The sequence below is a fragment of the Pseudophryne corroboree genome, chromosome 8, assembly GCF_028390025.1.
Source record: "Pseudophryne corroboree isolate aPseCor3 chromosome 8, aPseCor3.hap2, whole genome shotgun sequence".
Taxonomy (NCBI): domain Eukaryota; kingdom Metazoa; phylum Chordata; class Amphibia; order Anura; family Myobatrachidae; genus Pseudophryne; species Pseudophryne corroboree.
In genome coordinates this window covers 147896323-147916897 of record NC_086451.1, presented here as the reverse complement: position 1 = coordinate 147916897, position 20575 = coordinate 147896323, and the positions used below count along the sequence as shown (strand labels likewise).

At 46.5% G+C, this 20575-nt stretch overlaps 1 protein-coding gene across 1 annotated transcript in view; it reads left to right on the top strand.

The window, feature by feature from the left end:
• Positions 1–20575, top strand: part of LOC134947576 (chromosome-associated kinesin KIF4-like) — a 602740-nt gene that overhangs the window by 234448 nt on the left and 347717 nt on the right. The window contains exons 4-7 of the mRNA XM_063935595.1: positions 7217–7407; positions 7519–7614; positions 7712–7878; positions 9168–9262. Coding sequence (XP_063791665.1) covers positions 7217–7407; positions 7519–7614; positions 7712–7878; positions 9168–9262 — 549 coding nt within the window. The remainder of the gene's footprint in view (positions 1–7216; positions 7408–7518; positions 7615–7711; positions 7879–9167; positions 9263–20575) is intronic.

Sequence of the window (20575 nt, the reverse complement as noted above, 5' to 3'; positions counted from 1 at the left end):
CAGCGCACTTTTATCGTATATGGTAATAAGATGCGCCTGCCGTCTGCAATATATATTAGAGCGGGCATTTTAAATATTTGTGAGAAATCAATTTGGCATTCTTACCATCATTGATTAGCTTTTGAATTAGAGATTATAGAGAGACTTTTTGGTAGTTGAGAAAATATTCACTAGCAGTTTCATGGATTTACCCCTTTGTACTTTTGTTATAACTAAAAGTAGTGCTTGTATCTCGCATCATAATCTGCAGTTGTGTATAGAACTTGAGTCTTAATTTTTTTTTTCTATTTTTTTGCAATATGTTAACTGAAAACAGTGCATTGTGAATAGAGAAGTTTATAATTACCTTTATTTAAACCATATTTTATGTACTATTGAAGGAATTGGTCATGATTTTAACTTCAAATTCAGAAAGTTTTTGTTTATAATAAAATACACATAAAGTTTAAAGATGCACTACCACTTATGAACCTTTTTCTTGTCTGAGCCTCTACTGTAACAGTCCCAATTGCAAGCAGCAAACTCTTTATTGCAGTTTACCATTGGTTCTTCTGATAGCAACGCTCCGCACCTCAGTTTCGGCCTCGGTTGTGAGAAATGGAGGAGCCCTATGCAGAACTGCTCTGGGCTCTGGCTAAGAATCCTGGATCACAGTAGTGAAATACATTTTAAATTGTAAACACTACAGGCATAATCTGATTTTGTGATGCTATTTATTCCCTTTAGAATTGCAGCTACAGGTTGAGTATCCCATATCCAAATATTCCGAAATACGGACTTTTTTGAGTGAGAGTGAGATAGTGAAATCTTTGTTTTGTGATGGCTCAATGTACACAAACTTTGTTTAATACACAAAGTTATTAAAAATATTGTATTAAATGACCTTCAGGCTTTGTGTATAAGGTGTATATGAAACATAAATGATTTGTGTGAATGTAGACACACTTTGTTTAATGCACAAAGTTATACAAAATATTGTCTAAAATTACCTTCAGGCTGTGTGTATAAGGTGTAAATGTAACATAAATGCATTCTGTGCTTAGACTTGGGTCCCATCACCATGATATCTCATTATGTTATGCAATTATTCCAAAATACGGAAAAATCCCATATCCAAAATACCTCTGGTCCCAAGCATTTTGGAAAAGGGATACTCAACCTGTATTAGAACATCTAACATTTGTACATTTAACACATGTAAAGGACACCAATATTTCTCTAACATCCATAAGGGATACTGGGATCACTTAGTACAATGGGGTATAGATGGGGTCCAAAGGAGCTGGTGCATTTTAAATTTCTTCAACTGGGTGTGCTGTCTCCTCCTCTCTATGCCCCCTCCCACAGCTAGTTTAAAGAAATGTGCCCTCAGGAGAGGATGCACACTCTGGAGCTCCAGAGGATTTTTTCTTCAGTTTATTTTAAACTTTATTTTCGGTATATTGTTTGGGCAACAGTATACCTGCACCGTGGGGGTTAGGGGGGGGGGGGGGGTTACCGGTCTCTTCAGGAGTCAGAGCCGCTTCCCCGCAGCAGGACTACCATCCTGAGAGGTTGTTGGTACCGCAGGTCATTGCGCCTTAGCGAATGCAATTGCAGCACGCCGCACACCCCTAACATAGCCTGAAGGTGAGAAGAGTGGCGAGTACAAACCGGGGGCCCCGCTAAGGGGGTCTCCCAGTTCTTGGTGCAGCGCAACGCAAGGGTGGCATACGTAACCCTCCGTGGGGGGATCCGCTTTACCCCCCTGTGTACAATGGCAGCGGTAGTGAAAACTAGCATTTATGTGATGTTTTACACTGTATAGGAGACATTGCCAGTATAAATATCTACTTAGCTCCGGCTCCATTACAGGAGGAGGAGCTTCCTCAGAGTGGTACCAGCAGCGGTTTGGCGCCTTCTTCTGCTTCCAGCTGCAGCAGCAAGGACACACAGCTCCTCCAGACACTCACAAATACTCAGGAAACTGGTACAGGGGTGTATATAAGGGGGAGAGCCGCTATTGTACACTGTATAGTGTCCTGAAAAGGACAATAATTCCGGTGTTTCACTGTGACATATGTATAGCTACAGCTTGCAGTCTCACTGAGTCTGACAAGCTTGGGTGTGCTGTCCCTCTCTCATTCTGTGTCTCCTCCTCACATAGAGTAAGGCAGGTTTGCTATTGTAATACTTGTCTGTGTGTGTTTGGGAGTGTTGTCTACTGTAAACATGGTCATACACCAATTATGCAGTGTATGTCACACCAGATTCTCTCCCTCTACGGCTGGTTCCCTATCATGTGAACAATGCACTCAGTCCTCCCAGGTTAGTGAGGAGGCTGGGGGGGGGGAGGGTCAGGAGCCATCCTGGCTCAGTGCCATAAAAACTTTTTGGCAGATATGTCATCACAACTCACTCCAAATACTCAGAAGACACAACAGCTGCAGCAGGCTGTCACAGACCTAGCTGCAAAGGCAGATGATAAGCAACCCCCCTCCCTAGCTCAGGGCCACATAAATGTGGGCTGCCTGATTTACTCTCAGATTCTGAGAAAGATGTACAGGGGGAGGGGGAGGAATTAGATCCTCTTACTGAGGATTCAACTTCTGCACAGGGTATTGAGCCCCTCAAACTGGCTATCAGGGATGTGTTAAAAATCCCTTTAGAAGACGCTGCAGCACCGCAGTCATTTTTCTTAGCACAGAAAAAGCTCAGTGTCACTTTCCCTGATTCTATGGAATTAGATGACATGTTTAAGCAAGCCTGGAAAAATCCTGATAAAAAATATCAGGTGACAAAAAGGTTTTTGCACACTTTCCCATTTGCCCCAGAAGGTAGGAAAAATTGGGAGGAATCCCCAGCCATGGACGTATCAGTCTCCCGCCTGTCAAAGAAGGTGGTACTGCCAGCTCCGGTCTCCTTTACATTAAAGGACCCTGGGGATAAAAAAATAGAAACTACACTAAAGTCTATTTACAAAGCGGCAGGCGTATCACAAAGACCTGTGCTTGCGGGTTGCTGGATGACACATGCCATTCATACATGGGCGACTCAAATTCAGGAGGGTCTTAGTGGAGATATGCCCCTGGTTACTACAGTGACCATAAGACATACCCAAGATACTGCACGCGTCCTGTGTGATTCTCTCAAGGAAATAGGCGCTCTTAATACTAGGACTACTGCTATGGCAGTGTCGGCAGGCAGAGCTTTGTGGCTGAGTCAGTGGATAGCGGATGCAGATTCCAAGCGCAGTGTGGAGTGGGAGTGGCTGTTCGGGGGTTGAGTTGGATACGTGGATTTCTAAGGTTACTGTGGAGAAATCCACGTTTTTCCCCTCTGGGGCCCAGCCGTCTAGACGTTCCTACTCGGGGCTGTCTGCCCAGTCCTTTCGGTCTAACAAATTTAGATCTAGAGCCAGAGGTGCCTCCAATGCGACTAGAGGCACCAGAGGTAAGACAAGAAAACCAGCAGCCGCAGGTTCTCAGGAACAGAGCACCAGTTCAGCTTCCACTAAGGCCCCAGCTTGACGGTGCCCACCCACCCCGAGGGGACCTTGAGGTGGGAGCTCGACTGCGTCACTTCAGCCGCATCTGAGAAAGCTGGAGTTCACGTTATGTAGACAAAAACCAATGTTTCCGCACAGGTACAGTACGACTGTTAGACTATCGACTGAGTGCACCACAGTGCTACCTCCCTTCTTTTTGGTAAAAGCTGGAGTTCGACAGCGTTCCTGCCCAACAATTTTTCAAATCAAGCTTAGCAGCTTTGGAGGATACCCAAGTTACACTGCAACAGACCATCTTAAAGTTGGTCCAGTCCCAAGTCATTGTTCCAGTGCCACTACAACAACAGGGAAAGGGTTACTACTCCAACCTGTTTGTGGTACTGAAACCGGATGGTTTGGTAAGGCCCATTCTGAATCTAAAATCCTTGAACCCTTACCTAAAGGTTTTCAAGTTCAAGATGGAATCCTTGCGAGCAGTGATTGCGGGTCTGGAAGAATGGGAGTTCATGGTCTCGCCGAATATAAAGGACGTCTATCTCCATATCCCGATTTGCCCGCCTCACCAGGCTTACCTGCGGTTTGCTCTGCTGAACGATCACTACCAGTTCCAGGCATGTCCACAGCTCCGAGGGTGTTCACAAAGGTGATGGCAGAGATGATGTTCCAACTCTGGGTCCAGGGGGTCAATATTGTCCCTTATCTGGACAATCTCTTGATAAAAGCGAGATCCAGGCAGCTTTTATTGCTCCATATAGACCACACTATTCAGCTTCTGTCACACCATGGGTGGATCCTCAATTTACAGAAGTCCCACCTGGAGCCAACTCAGTGGCTCCGCTTCCTGGGAATGTTTCTGGATATTGTGGCTCAGAGAGTGTTCCTCCCAGAGGACAAAGCAAGAACACAATAGGACAGGCCTGGCCAACCTGTGGCTCTCCAGCTGTTGTAAAACTACAAGTCCCATCATGCTTTGCCACAATTTTGCTATTAGGGAATGCTAAAACTGTGGCAGGGCATGCTGGGATGTGTAGTTTCACAACATCTGGAGAGCCACAGGTTGGCCAGGCCTGCTCTAGGAGATGGTCCAAATGGTTCTACGGCCTACTCGAATATCCATCCATCTTTGCATAAGATTGTTGGGGAAAATGATAGCCTCATATGAGCCGATCCAGTATGGAAGGTTCCATGCCAGAACATTTCAATTGGATCTCCTGAGCAAGTGGTCCGGATCACATCTTCAGATGCACCGGATAATACGGATGTCACCTCAGGCCAGGATTTCCCTCCTGTGGTGGCTACAGTCTTCGAACCTACTGGAAGGTCGAAGTTTCGGGATTCAGGATTGGATCCTCCTCACGACAGATGCAAGTCTGAGAGGATAGGGAGCTGTCACCCAGGGGGCTCAGTTCTAGGGCAGGTGATCAGCCCACGAAGCCCTACGTCCGATCAACATTCTGGTACTTCGGGCGATCTACAATGCTCTGCTTCAGGCCTCTCCTCTACTCAAGGATCACACGATCCAAGTTCAGTCGGACAACGCCACGGCGGTGGCGCACATAAATCGACAAGGAGGGACAAAAAGCAGGGCCTGCATGCGAGGTGTCAAAGATACTCCTCTGGGCAGAAAGAAATGCAAGAGCAATGTCGGCAATCTTCATTCCGGGAGTGGACAACTGGGAAGTGGACTTCATGAGTCATCACGATCTCCACCCGTGAGAGTGGAGTCTCCACCATCAGGTGTTTCAACAGATCATCGAATGGTGGGGCTGCCCACAAATAGACATGATGGCTTCTCGACTCAACAAGAAGCTTCACTGTTATTGCTTGCAAACCAGGGACCCTCAGGTGAAGGCAGTAGATGCACTTACCTTGGCCTTACCGGCTGGTCTACCTGTTTCCTCAGATTCCATTGATCCCAAGATTGCTAAAGCGAATCAGGAATCATAGTACAGGCAATTCTGATTGCCCCGGATTGGCCTCAGAGGGCGTGGTACGCGGATCTTCTGGACATGTCCGTCGAAGACCCGTGGCCTCTGCCAATGAGAAGAGATCTTCTTCAACAAGGACCGTTCGTCTACCCGGAGTTACGGCGACTTCATTTGATGGCATGGAGGTTGAGTAGAAAATTCTAGCTCACAATGGCCTTTCCAAAAAAGGTTATTGCTACCATGGTTCAGGCCAGGAAGCCTGTGACGTCAAAACACTGTCATCATATCTGGAGAAGATATGTCTATTGGTGCGAGGAACGCACGTTTCCGCCTGCAGTGTTCCACTTGGGACGTTTCTTGCGTTTCCTGCAGGCTGGTGTGGGTTCCCTTAAGGTCCAGATTTCAGCTATCTCAGTTTTCTTCCGGAAGAAGTTGGCAGTATTGCCAGAAGTTCAGAACTTCTTGCAAGGGGTACTTCACATACAACCTCCTTTTGTGCCACCCACGGCACCATGGGATTTGAATGTAATTTTGGAATTTCTACAGTCCTCCTGGTTTGAATCTCTGATGACGATAGAAGACAAGTACCTTGCGTGGAATATGGCGATGTTACTGGCCCTGGCTTCTGCTAGGCGTGTCTCAGAATTGGGGGACCTATTGTGTAAAAGGCCCTACTTGGTCTTTTACGAGGACAGAGTGGAGTTTAGGACTAGACAGCAGTTCCTGCCAAAGGTTGTCTCTGCGTTCCACTTGAATCAACCTATAGTGGTTCCGTCATGTTCTGGCACTTCTGCTCCTCCGGAGGCATTGGATGCTGTGCGAGCCTTGAAGATATTGATCAAGAGAACGGCTCGGATCAGAAAGACGGATTCCTTGTTTGTGCTCTATGATGCGCAGAAAAAGGGTTGCCCTGCTTCTAAGCAGTCCATTGCTCGTTGGCTTAGGCTTACTATCCAACAGGCTTATGTGTCGGCAGCCTTACCTGTTCCACAGTCTCTGAAGGCCCACTCTACAAGATCAGTGGGGTCTTCCTGGGCGGCTGCCCGTGGAGTCTTAGCCTTGCAACTATGCCGAGTTGCTACCTGGTCGGGGAAGAAGACCTTTGTGAAGTTCTACAAGTTTGATACCCTGGTCAAAGAGGATACCTAGTTTGGGCAGGCGGTGCTGCAGACATCTCCGCACTTTCCCGCCCATTCTGGAAGCTTTGGGACGTCCCTATCATACTAAGTGACCCCAGTATCCCTTATGGATGTTAAAGAAAATAGGGTTTTAATACCTACCGGGAAATCCATTTCTCGTAGTCCATAAGGGATACTGGGCGCCCGATGTGTCTGCAGGTTTTTCTTTTCAAGAAGTTTACCTGTTCAGCTGTTGCTGTTTGTTACCAGACATTGCTGGTCGTTTTATGTTGTTGGTGTGCTGGTGTATGAATCTCACCACTCACTGATGTTATGTTCCTTCTCTCAAGTATGTCCATTCTCCTTCGGGCACAGTTTTACCTATACCGGCTGTAGGAGGGGGCATAGAGGGGATGAGCCAGCACACCCAGTTGAAGAAATTTAATGTGCACCGGCTCCTCACTTAGTATGATGCACCCCATCGTACTAAGTGACCCCAGTATCCTTTATGGACTACGAGAAAAGGATTTACCGGTAGGTATTAAAATCCTATTTTTCTCAAATGACCTACCAGAGTCTATTAGAATTCGGTTTAAACAGATTGACAAACATTTTTTTTTATAATTGTTTTTACTGTTTATATAGTTTTGTTTTTAATTGAGGCTAATGTGCTTCTCACTCAGGATACAATGCAACAGTGCTTGCATATGGACAGACAGGATCAGGGAAAACCTTCTCAATGGGAGGAGCTTACACTCATGACCAGGAGAATGAGCCAGTTGTGGGAGTCATCCCAAGAGTTGTCAAAGCTCTGTTTAAAGAAATTGAACAAAGGTCAGACTGGGAATTTCTTTTGACAGTGTCCTACTTGGAGGTAAAACTACAAACTACTATTTTTTAAATGTTCATTACACATTTTATTTATTTTTTTCAAAATGCATCGTTTTTACCAAAAAAAAAATTCAAATATTCATCCAATTTTCAGATTTATAATGAAGACATACTCGATTTGTTGTATTCTTCTCGGGATAAAACGAGGCCTCCGATTAAAATCCGTGAAGACCCCAAAGAAGGCATTAAGGTATATTTGTCATCTATTAATTACTGGTTCAGTGCAGGGTTATTTATTTGTTGGAGTTGTAAAATGTAGTTGTTTATTATATTTTTTTTATATTCAGATCTGTGGGTTGACTGAGCGTGATGTAAAGACTGCCTTGGATATGATATCTTGCTTGGAACAAGGAAACAGCTGTCGCACTGTTGCTTCTACAGCCATGAATTCGCAGTCTTCTCGATCACATGCTATCTTCACTATCTCTATAGAGCAGAGGAATGAACAAGAAAAGTAAGTAATCTGTGCAGCACACACTGTCAGACAACACCAGCAGTGCCGTTTCTTGCGGCGGGCGAGCCATACACGGGTTCGAGCCATACTCGGATTCTCCCGTATGGCTCGGGTAACCCGAGCGCGCCCGAACGTCATCATCCCGCTGTCGGATTCTCGCGAGATTCGGATTCTATATAAGCACCCGCGCGTCGGCGCCAGTTTCACTCGTGCATTGGAAATGTTAGGGAGAGGACGTGGCTGGCGTCCTCTCCGTTATTGTTGAATTTGATTGTGCATTATTGCTTAATTCATTGTGGGGAGGACTGGGGAGCAGCTGTATAATATAGGAGGAGTACAGTGCAGAGTTTTGCTGATCAGTGACCACCAGTTATCTGTTCTCTGCCTGAAAAAACGCTCCAAATCTGTGCTGTGTGCTGCATATATCTGTGCTCACACTGCTTAATTGTGGGGACTGGGGAGCAGCTATATTATATAGCAGGAGTACAGTGCAGAGTTTTGCTGACAGTGACCACCAGTATACGTTGTCTGCCTGAAAAACACTCCATATCTGTGCTCAGTGTGCTGCTTTATTGTGGGGACTGGGGACAACCAGTATAATTAATATTATATAGGAGGAGTACAGTGCAGAGTTTTGCCGACAGTGACCAACAGTATACTATATATAGCTGTACGGTACGGAAGGCCACTGCTGTACCTACCTCTGTGTCGTCATTAAGTATACTATCCATCTACATTCTATACCTGTGGTGCATTTCAGTTGTGCAGTTTGCTGACACAGTGACCACCAGTATACTATATAGAGCAGTACGGTACGGAAGGCCACTGCTGTACCTACCTCTGTGTCGTCAAGTATACTATCCATCCATACCTGTGGTGCATTTCAGTTGTGCGCAGTATATATAGTATACTTGGTGCGCCTCTTTTTCTTTGCATCGTGTGCTGTTTGGGGACAATTTTTCTGAAGTGCCATCCTGTCTGACACTGCAGTGCCACTCCTAGATGGGCCAGGTGTTTGTGTCGGCCACTTGTGTCGCTTAGCTTAGTCACACAGCGACCTTGGTGCGCCTCTTTTTTTCTTTGCATCATGTGGTGTTTGGGGACAATTTTTTTGAAGTGCCATCCTGTCTGACACTGCAGTGCCACTCCTATAAATCTCGCACTGGGAGCCAAATTGGCTAGAAACGGCCCTGAACACCACAACTGGATCTGCCATCAGATGACTGCTTACTCTGGATGTATCAGTGAGGAATCAGAATTATAACTGTCCCCTACTCTTCCCCATCTAGAAACAACAGTTTTCGTTCTAAATTTCATCTTGTTGATCTGGCTGGGTCTGAAAGACAGAAAAAGACAAAAGCAGAAGGGGATCGTCTAAAGGAAGGTAAGGAAGATCCTGAGAGAACTTCTCATTGGTAATAAGAAAAAAATGACTGACATTGAAAAAGACACAGGATCTATCTCCCTCTTTGATAGTGTGTTCTGTGCTGCCTTATATTCTCTACAAAGACCATGAAAAACAGGTTAATGGTCAGCCACAGCATTATTAAGACTAGAATACATACAATATTTTGCTGTAAATTTAAATAGGTAATGTTATAAATACAGACTGCAGTGAAGGCTATTAAAAAAAAAGTAAAAATTAAAAAAATTAATAAGTAGCTAATTTTGTTAAATAACAAAATCTGCAGCAAACATGTTTTATAAAATCAGCTAATGCACTTGTATGTATAATTCATGCTCAGTCTGCCTCTAGGTATGCATGAGCCCCCTACTCTGCTCTCCAGAGCATACACTGACTTGCTGGCACACTTTGAGCATAAAGTCAGATGTGGCTGTAGAAGGGGTGTACGGAGCCTCACATTCTAATTGTAAATTGCAATGTATGTTTTGGCAGTCTCTGCTATAGAACATTTAGCGATGGGATGAGGTATTGGCACTGACTGAGTGTGTGTTTTGAAATTAGTAGATACTGTATACTGGAAAGTTGTTTTTAATCCAAAGAAAAATGAAAAATACAAAACCTCTTGGAAGCAGCAGGAGGCGTCTATTAAATGCAGACACCTCCTCCTGCACTAGTGATCCGACCTGCATCCTAGTATGCAGAAACGGATCAAACCACCCATCATCGGGCTGCTTATGACACCTATGGTGCTGCGCAGTGCCGTAACTAGGCATTTTAGCGCTGTGTGCGAGAAACGACAGTGGCGCCCCCCCCCCCCCCCATGAAAGATCGGGTAGTGCGCGCCGCAGGCGTGCAAAATTTTTCTAGGGGCGTGGCTTCACGGGGAGGGGGCGTGGCCACAAAATAATAGCAATTCATACTACGGTGCACAGTAGTCTACATTATTCAAATTACGTTGCACAGTAGCGCCACTACACCAGGTAGAGCCCCTTTTATACATTACAGCAGACAGTGTCCCCCTTTTTACACATTGCGGCAGCCAGTCCCCCTTTTTACACATTGCGGCAGCCAGTCTCCCTTTTTACACATTGCGGCAGCCAGGACCCCTTCTTACACATTGCGGCAGCCAGGCCCCCTTTTTACACACTGTGGCAGATAGACCCTTTTTACACATTGCTGCAGCCAGTCCCCCTTTTTACACATTGCGGCAGATAGACCCTTTTTACACATTGCGGCAGCCAGTCCCCCTTTTTACACATTACAGCAGCCAATCTCCCTTTTAACACAGTGCGGCAGCCGGTCCTCTTTTTTACACATTGCGGCAGCCAGCACCCCTTTTTACACATTGCGGCATCCAGGCCCCCTTTTTACACATTGCAGCAGCCAGTCCCATTTTTTACACATTGCGGCAGCCAGTCCCATTTTACACATTGCGGCAGCCAGTCCCTCTTTTTACACATTGCAGCAGCCAGTCCCCCTTTTTACACATTGCAGCAGCCAGTCCCCATTTTTACACATTGCAGCAGCCAGTCCCATTTTTTACAGATTGCGGCAGCCAGTCCCATTTTACACATTGCGGCAGCCAGTCCCATTTTTTACACATTGTGGCAGCCAGTCCCATTTTACACATTGCGGCAGCCAGTCCCATTTTTTACACATTGCGGCAGGCGGTGTCCGAGAGAGAGAGAGAGAGAGAGAGGGGGGGGGGTATACTTACCTTCTCCCCGCTGACAGGCTCCTCGTGCAGCTCCCTCGGTGCAGGCAGTGAGGTGAGAAGAAGGAGGAGGGAGGGGGAGCAGGGAGCCGCAGCAGCGCTATGTTATTGGTAGTAAGCGCCGCTGCAGCATCCCCCTCTCCTTCCGTATTGGCTGCCCTATCTTCACATCACGGCGCAGAGACTTAGAGGCGGCATGTAATGAGTCAATTTGACTCATTACATGCCGCTGGCCGTGCGCCCTCAGGGCAACTGCGCTGTGTGCCAAGCCCACTTGGCACACACGTAGTTACGGCCCTGGTGCTGCGTAAGGTGCCCGTTGCAGAGGCTAGAAAATTTCCATCCTACAACAGAGATCCCTGGCCTCTTACCACCCCTAAGATGGCGGCAACATGCCTCCATTTTCACAAATGGATGCCGTTGCCGCCCCCAAAACAGCATCAGACTGTCAAGGGTCATTCTGTGTCAAATCAACACACTTTGTTAAAATTTTACATCACCAACTCAGATTTTGTTCAAATTTAGTATATGCAGAGTATATATGTAGTCTAAGAAAAATATTAAATCTTATGTAAATATCTCATGCAACTTCCAAATTATGGCTATGTAAAGTTTTCAAAAGTCTGTCAAAAATGCACAACCAGCATATTTTCAAATTGCCATAGCAGCTCTCCTAATTAAGCTAGAGAGATGGGATTGGTGTCATTTCACTGTGTTATGACCTATCCTACGATATACAATACAATAGGCTTTGTGAGGAAAAATGTCCACATTCAAACTGAAATTTTTGATCATGATTATCTCAAAGTGTGTCGACAAAGTTAAAAAAAATTCAGGAAATAGTCCATACTAATGTTAAATGTTTGTCAAAATGTAAAAGTGGGAGGATAATGGTTTCACAGTTAATTTTTTTTTAAAGCAAGGTAGTATATTGAAAAAAAAGCCGTGTGTATTATAGAGATGAGCGCCGGAAATTTTTCGGGTTTTGTGTTTTGGTTTTGGGTTCGGTTCCGCGGCCGTGTTTTGGGTTCGATCGCGTTTTGGCAAAACCTCACCGAATTTTTTTTGTCGGATTCGGGTGTGTTTTGGATTCGGGTGTTTTTTTCAAAAAACCCTAAAAAACAGCTTAAATCATAGAATTTGGGGGTCATTTTGATCCCAAAGTATTATTAACCTCAAAAACCATAATTTCCACTCATTTTCAGTCTATTCTGAATACCTCACACCTCACAATATTATTTTTAGTCCTAAAATTTGCACCGAGGTCGCTGTGTGAGTAAGATAAGCGACCCTAGTGGCCGACACAAACACCGGGCCCATCTAGGAGTGGCACTGCAGTGTCACGCAGGATGTCCCTTCCAAAAAACCCTCCCCAAACAGCACATGACGCAAAGAAAAAAAGAGGCGCAATGAGGTAGCTGACTGTGTGAGTAAGATAAGCGACCCTAGTGGCCGACACAAACACCGGGCCCATCTAGGAGTGGCACTGCAGTGTCACGCAGGATGGCCCTTCCAAAAAACCCTCCCCAAACAGCACATGACGCAAAGAAAAAAAGAGGCGCAATGAGGTAGCTGACTGTGTGAGTAAGATAAGCGACCCTAGTGGCCGACACAAACACCGGGCCCATCTAGGAGTGGCACTGCAGTGTCACGCAGGATGGCCCTTCCAAAAAACCCTCCCCAAACAGCACATGACGCAAAGAAAAAAAGAGGCGCAATGAGGTAGCTGACTGTGTGAGTAAGATAAGCGACCCTAGTGGCCGACACAAACACCGGGCCCATCTAGGAGTGGCACTGCAGTGTCACGCAGGATGGCCCTTCCAAAAAACCCTCCCCAAACAGCACATGACGCAAAGAAAAAAAAAAGAAAAAAAAAAGTGCAAGATGGAATTGTCCTTGGGCCCTCCCACCCACCCTTATGTTGTATAAACAAAACAGGACATGCACACTTTAACCAACCCATCATTTCAGTGACAGGGTCTGCCACACGACTGTGACTGATATGACGGGTTGATTTGGACCCCCCCCAAAAAAGAAGCAATTAATCTCTCCTTGCACAAACTGGCTCTACAGAGGCAAGATGTCCACCTCATCATCATCCTCCGATATATCACCGTGTACATCCCCCTCCTCACAGATTATCAATTCGTCCCCACTGGAATCCACCATCTCAGCTCCCTGTGTACTTTGTGGAGGCAATTGCTGCTGGTCAATGTCTCCGCGGAGGAATTGATTATAATTCATTTTAATGAACATCATCTTCTCCACATTTTCTGGATGTAACCTCGTACGCCGATTGCTGACAAGGTGAGCGGCGGCACTAAACACTCTTTCGGAGTACACACTTGTGGGAGGGCAACTTAGGTAGAATAAAGCCAGTTTGTGCAAGGGCCTCCAAATTGCCTCTTTTTCCTGCCAGTATAAGTACGGACTGTGTGACGTGCCTACTTGGATGCGGTCACTCATATAATCCTCCACCATTCTTTCAATGTTGAGAGAATCATATGCAGTGACAGTAGACGACATGTCCGTAATCGTTGTCAGGTCCTTCAGTCCGGACCAGATGTCAGCATCAGCAGTCGCTCCAGACTGCCCTGCATCACCGCCAGCGGGTGGGCTCGGAATTCTGAGCCTTTTCCTCGCACCCCCAGTTGCGGGAGAATGTGAAGGAGGAGATGTTGACAGGTCGCGTTCCGCTTGACTTGACAATTTTCTCACCAGCAGGTCTTTCAACCCCAGCAGACTTGTGTTTGCCGGAAAGAGAGATCCAAGGTAGGTTTTAAATCTAGGATCGAGCACGGTGGCCAAAATGTAGTGCTCTGATTTCAACAGATTGACCACCCGTGAATCCTTGTTAAGCGAATTAAGGGCTCCATCCACAAGTCCCACATGCCTAGCGGAATCGCTCAGTGTTAGCTCCTCCTTCAATGTCTCCAGCTTCTTCTGCAAAAGCCTGATGAGGGGAATGACCTGACTCAGGCTGGCAGTGTCTGAACTGACTTCACGTGTGGCAAGTTCAAAGGGCATCAGAACCTTGCACAACGTTGAAATCATTCTCCACTGCACTTGAGACAGGTGCATTCCACCTCCTATATCGTGCTCAATTGTATAGGCTTGAATGGCCTTTTGCTGCTCCTCCAACCTCTGAAGCATATAGAGGGTTGAATTCCACCTCGTTACCACTTCTTGCTTCAGATGATGGCAGGGCAGGTTCAGTAGTTTTTGGTGGTGCTCCAGTCTTCTGTACGTGGTGCCTGTACGTCGAAAGTGTCCCGCAATTCTTCTGGCCACCGACAGCATCTCTTGCACGCCCCTCTCGTTTTTTAAAAAATTCTGCACCACCAAATTCAAGGTATGTGCAAAACATGGGACGTGCTGGAATTTGCCCATATTTAATGCACACACAATATTGCTGGCGTTGTCCGATGCCACAAATCCACAGGAGAGTCCAATTGGGGTAAGCCATTCTGCGATGATCTTCCTCAGTTGCCGTAAGAGGTTTTTAGCTGTGTGCGTATTCTGGAAAGCGGTGATACAAAGCGTAGCCTGCCTAGGAAAGAGTTGGCGTTTGCGAGATGCTGCTACTGGTGCCGCCGCTGCTGTTCTTGCGGCGGGAGTCCATACATCTACCCAGTGGGCTGTCACAGTCATATAGTCCTGACCCTGCCCTGCTCCACTTGTCCACATGTCCGTGGTTAAGTGGACATTGGGTACAGCTGCATTTTTTAGGACACTGGTGACTCTTTTTCTGAGGTCTGTGTACATTTTCGGTATCGCCTGCCTAGAGAAATGGAACCTAGATGGTATTTGGTACCGGGGACACAGTACCTCCAACAAGTCTCTAGTTGGCTCTGCAGTAATGATGGATACCGGAACCACGTTTCTCACCACCCAGGATGCCAAGGCCTCAGTTATCCGCTTTGCAGTAGGATGACTGCTGTGATATTTCATCTTCCTCGCAAAGGACTGTTGGACAGTCAATTGCTTGGTGGAAGTAGTAAAAGTGGTCTTACGACTTCCCCTCTGGGATGACCATCGACTCCCAGCAGCAACAACAGCAGCGCCAGCAGCAGTAGGCGTTACACGCAAGGATGCATCGGAGGAATCCCAGGCAGGAGAGGAATCATCAGAATTGCCAGTGACATGACCTGCAGGACTATTGGCATTCCTGGGGAAGGAGGAAATTGACACTGAGGGAGTTGGTGGGGTGGTTTGCGTGAGCTTGGTTACAAGAGGAAGGGATTTACTGGTCAGTGGACTGCTTCCGCTGTCGGCCAAAGTTTTTGAACTTGTCACTGACTTATTATGAATGCGCTGCAGGTGACGTATAAGGGAGGATGTTCCGAGGTGGTTAACGTCCTTACCCCTACTTATTACAGCTTGACAAAGGGAACACACGGCTTGACAAATGTTGTCCGCATTTCTGGTGAAATACTTCCACACCGAAGAGCTGATTTTTTTGGTATTTTCACCAGGCATGTCAACGGCCATATTCCTCCCACGGACAACAGGTGTCTCCCCGGGTGCCTGACTTAAACAAACCACCTCACCATCAGAATCCTCCTGGTCAATTTCCTCCCCAGCGCCAGCAACACCCATATCCTCCTCATCCTGGTGTACTTCAACACTGACATCTTCAATCTGACTATCAGGAACTGGACTGCGGGTGCTCCTTCCAGCACTTGCAGGGGGCGTGCAAATGGTGGAAGGCGCATGCTCTTCACGTCCAGTGTTGGGAAGGTCAGGCATCGCAACCGACACAATTGGACTCTCCTTGTGGATTTGGGATTTCGAAGAACGCACAGTTCTTTGCGGTGCTACTGCTTTTGCCAGCTTGAGTCTTTTCATTTTTCTAGCGAGAGGCTGAGTGCCTCCATCCTCATGTGAAGCTGAACCACTAGCCATGAACATAGGCCAGGGCCTCAGCCGTTCCTTGCCACTCCGTGTGGTAAATGGCATATTGGCAAGTTTACTCTTCTCCTCCGACAATTTTATTTTAGGTTTTGGAGTCCTTTTTTTACTGATATTTGGTGTTTTGGATTTGACATGCTCTGTACTATGCCATTGGGCATCGGCCTTGGCAGACAACGTTGCTGGCATTTCATCGTCTCGGCCATGACTAGTGGCAGCAGCTTCAGCACGAGGTGGAAGTAGATCTTGATCTTTCCCTAATTTTGGAACCTCAACATTTTTGTTCTCCATATTTTAATAGGCACAACTAAAAGGCACCTCAGGTAAACAATGGAGATGGATGGATACTAGTATACAATTATGGATGGACTGCCGAGTGCCGACACAGAGGTAGCTACAGCCGTGGACTACCGTACTGTACTGTGTCTGCTGCTAATATAGACTGGATGATAATGAGATGTAGTATGTATAAAGAAGAAAGAAAAAAAAAACACGGGTAAGTGGTATACAATTATGGATGGACTGCCGAGTGCCGACACAGAGGTAGCTACAGCCGTCGACTACCGTACTGTACTGTGTCTGCTGCTAATATAGACTGGATGATAATGAGATGTAGTATGTATAAAGAAGAAAGAAAAAAAAAACCACGGGTAGGTGGTATACAATTATGGACGGACTGCCGAGTGCAGACACAGAGGTAGCTACAGCCGTGGACTACCGTACTGTGTCTGCTGCTAATATAGACTGGTTGATAATGAGATGTAGTATGTATAAAGAAGAAAGAAAAAAAAAACCACGGGTAGGTGGTATACAATTATGGACGGACTGCCGAGTGCCGACACAGAGGTAGCTACAGCCGTGGACTACCGTACTGTACTGTGTCTGCTGCTAATATAGACTGGATGATAATGAGATGTAGTATGTATAAAGAAGAAAGGAAAAAAAAACCACGGGTAGGTGGTATACAATTATGGACGGACTGCCGAGTGCCGACACAGAGGTAGCTACAGCCGTGGACTACCGTACTGTACTGTGTCTGCTGCTAATATAGACTGGATGATAATGAGATGTAGTATGTATAAAGAAGAAAGAAAAAAAAAAACCACGGGTAGGTGGTATACAATTATGGATGGACTGCCGAGTGCCGACACAGAGGTAGCTACAGCCGTGGACTACCGTACTGTACTGTGTCTGCTGCTAATATAGACTGGATGATAATGAGATGTAGTATGTATAAAGAAGAAAGAAAAAAAAACCACGGGTAGGTGGTATACAATTATGGACGGACTGCCGAGTGCCGACACAGAGGTAGCTACAGCCGTGGACTACCGTACTGTGTCTGCTGCTAATATAGACTGGTTGATAATGAGATGTAGTATGTATAAAGAAGAAAGAAAAAAAAAACCACGGGTAGGTGGTATACAATTATGGACGGACTGCCGAGTGCCGACACAGAGGTAGCTACAGCCGTGGACTACCGTACTGTACTGTGTCTGCTGCTAATATAGACTGGATGATAATGAGATGTAGTATGTATAAAGAAGAAAGAAAAAAAAACCACGGGTAGGTGGTATACAATTATGGACGGACTGCCGAGTGCCGACACAGAGGTAGCTACAGCCGTGGACTACCGTACTGTGTCTGCTGCGACTGGATGATAAATAATGATATAAAAAATATATATATATCACTACTGCAGCCGGACAGGTATATATTATATAATGACGGACCTGCTGGACACTGTCTGTCAGCAGAATGAGTTTTTTATTTTATAGAATAAAAAAACACCACACAAGTCACACGACGTGTGTTTAACTTTTACAGGCAGACAGTCAATCACAATACAATATAGTATACTATACTGGTGGTCAGGTCACTGGTCAGTCACACTGGCACTGGCAGTGGCACTCCTGCAGAAAAAAAGTGTGCACTGTTTAATTTTAATATGTGCTCCTGCTATAACCTAACTGCTCCCCAGTCTCCCCCACAATTAAGCTGTGTGAGCACAGTCAGATATTATACATAGATGATGCAGCACACTGGGCTGAGCACAGATATGGTATGTGACTGAGTCACTGTGTATCGTTTTTTCAGGCAGAGAACGGATTATATTAAATAATATAAAACTGCACTGGTGGTCACTGGTCAGTCACTAGTATAACTAACTAATACTATCAGCAAAATTCTGCACTCTCTGTCTGAGTACTCCTCCTAAGCTCCAGTAAATGAAGTGTCACTGTCTCACTCTGTCACTATAACTAACTAATACTATCAGCAAAATTCTGCACTCTCTGTCTGAGTACTCCTCCTAAGCTCCAGTAAATGAAGTGTCACTGTCTCACTCTCACTCTCCTATCTATTTCTTCTCTAAACGGAGAGGACGCCAGCCACGTCCTCCCACTATCAATCTCAATGCACGTGTAAAATGGCGGCGACGCGCGGCTCCTTATATAGAATCCGAGTCTCGCGATAGAATCCGAGCCTCGCGAGAATCCGACAGCGTCATGATGACGTTCGGGCGCGCTCGGGTTAACCGAGCAAGGCGGGAAGATCCGAGTCGCTCGGATCCATGTAAAAAAACCTGAAGTTCGGGCGGGTTCGGATTCCGAGGAACCGAACCCGCTCATCTCTAGTGTATTACAAGTAGTAATAGGTAATGTGACCGGACGGTCCCGTACGAAAAGCCCTCACCGCTTTCGCGTCCCGTCCCCAGTGCACAGAATGGATATTTAGGTCACACGGGACCTGGCCACATAGGGGATTCCCGCTTACCGTCAGTAACTGCCTGTTACTGACTCATCCCACTGCGCCGTGGGTTTATGCTGCCACCACCAAACTCCTAACCTGCCGTGGATTTGGAACCACGGTTCTACTCTGTATGTGCCGACACGCTGCCTTACCACACCTGTGTGGTGTTGCCGAATCCCCACTAGCCGCTGGACTAGGCCTCTACCGGTAGCTGGCGGAAGGCGGAACTTGGAGACACTGGTTCACCCTGGACAGCCAGTGAACGGGGCTAGGTTTCGCATAGCCCTGTAGGTCACAAGATGACGCAATCTTCTTGAGGCAGATGATGTTTTAATGCCAACAAATAGTTCTGAAAAGAACTCAGCAGTACAGCAAGATGTTACAGCAGAATCAAAATGGTATAATACACTCTGGATGCTCGCAGGCCTCCTTTTTATGTCAATTTTCCACACAGTACAACAGCGGGGTAAGCCCTCCCAGTCTTCTCCAACCAATCAGGTTATCGCACAAAATACAAATAAAACAATTTCCTCTTTCCTGTCACACAGACGTTGGTTATCAGTTTAACATTCACTATTGATAAATTTATCACATAGCTTCAAATACGGTTTGTATTTTATTTCCCAAATAAATGTTATTCCTTCCTGCATCTACCATTCAGGATTCGTATATCAATGAAACCAGCTACATAAATAAATACAGGTTCCCAACCCAATCTGACACTCACACACAGCCATTATCTGCTGTGCACTGTCCAACATCAAAAGGGTTTTGTCATTCACACCTCTGCTAACAGAGGCCATTAGCATGTCACTACCTATTCCCAGGAGATAGGAGATGCTTATTCAGACAGATATAGTAAGTGCATTTTTCCCTTTAAAATACAGGTGAGCACATCTTAAATATAATTACATTTAAAAATGCAATCCTATAACTGTGCACAGAGCACTACATATGACGTTAAAACACATCATTAAACATATTTTTAAACAGTCCGTGCCCAGCGCCGTAAGTACGTTTAACAGTGACGCCAAGCGCCTATTGTCCAAATGGTGCCTGGCAGCTGAGGATTAACCCCTTCAGTGCCACGCCATTAACCATGTGGCGGAGGGCTCTCTCCAGCCACACTCCTCCCCCCCCCCAATTCAAGCGGGAAAACCAGCGAGTCATGTCCCAACGATATGGCTCCTGGTCCCGCAGTCCTTTGGGTTGAAGGGGAAGCTACCTAGGGGGTGTAGGCTCCGGCCTAGACAGTTCATCCATATTATGGTGGCCCGATTCTTGTGGGGACACAATGTTCAAATAGTCCACATGAAGTCCAAGTCTCCACCACAACAGTCTGTCAGATTTCCCCAAGGTAGGTTGCAGCCACCTAACAGGTGGGTGGTAAGTCACCACTGTGGGGGGCCAGTTACACAAGCAGAGTAAAAACTGGTCCACTGTACACACAAGTGCCACCCAAGGTGTCCCAATTGTGGCATACCCCACCTCCCACCATAGCAGTTTTCTGCTCAAACAGGCCACAGGGTGCTCCCGCCCATATGGCTCCTCCTGGCTCAGTACTGCTCCCAGTCCGTGCAGTGGCGCAGTAGTTCGTAAAACACAGTCCTGGTCAAGAATGTGCGCCATCAGCACTGGAGCGGGTACCAGAGCCTCCTTCAATGACTGGAATGCCAACTCGCAAGCGGGTGCAAAGTCCACTGACTTGGGAATGCCCTTCCTAGCCATCTCTGTAAAGGGGTTCACTACAGGACTAAAGTCAATGACAACGTATCCGTAGGGCCTTACAGGTTCTAAGTTCAGTACCTGTCTGGGTGATGTGGGTCGGGGACAGCCTCTGGTTGCCTCCACCCCATCTGGTTTGGGCCTACCCCTGTCTCCTCCCACATGGTGCCCCAGGCACTGCACCTCTGTCATTC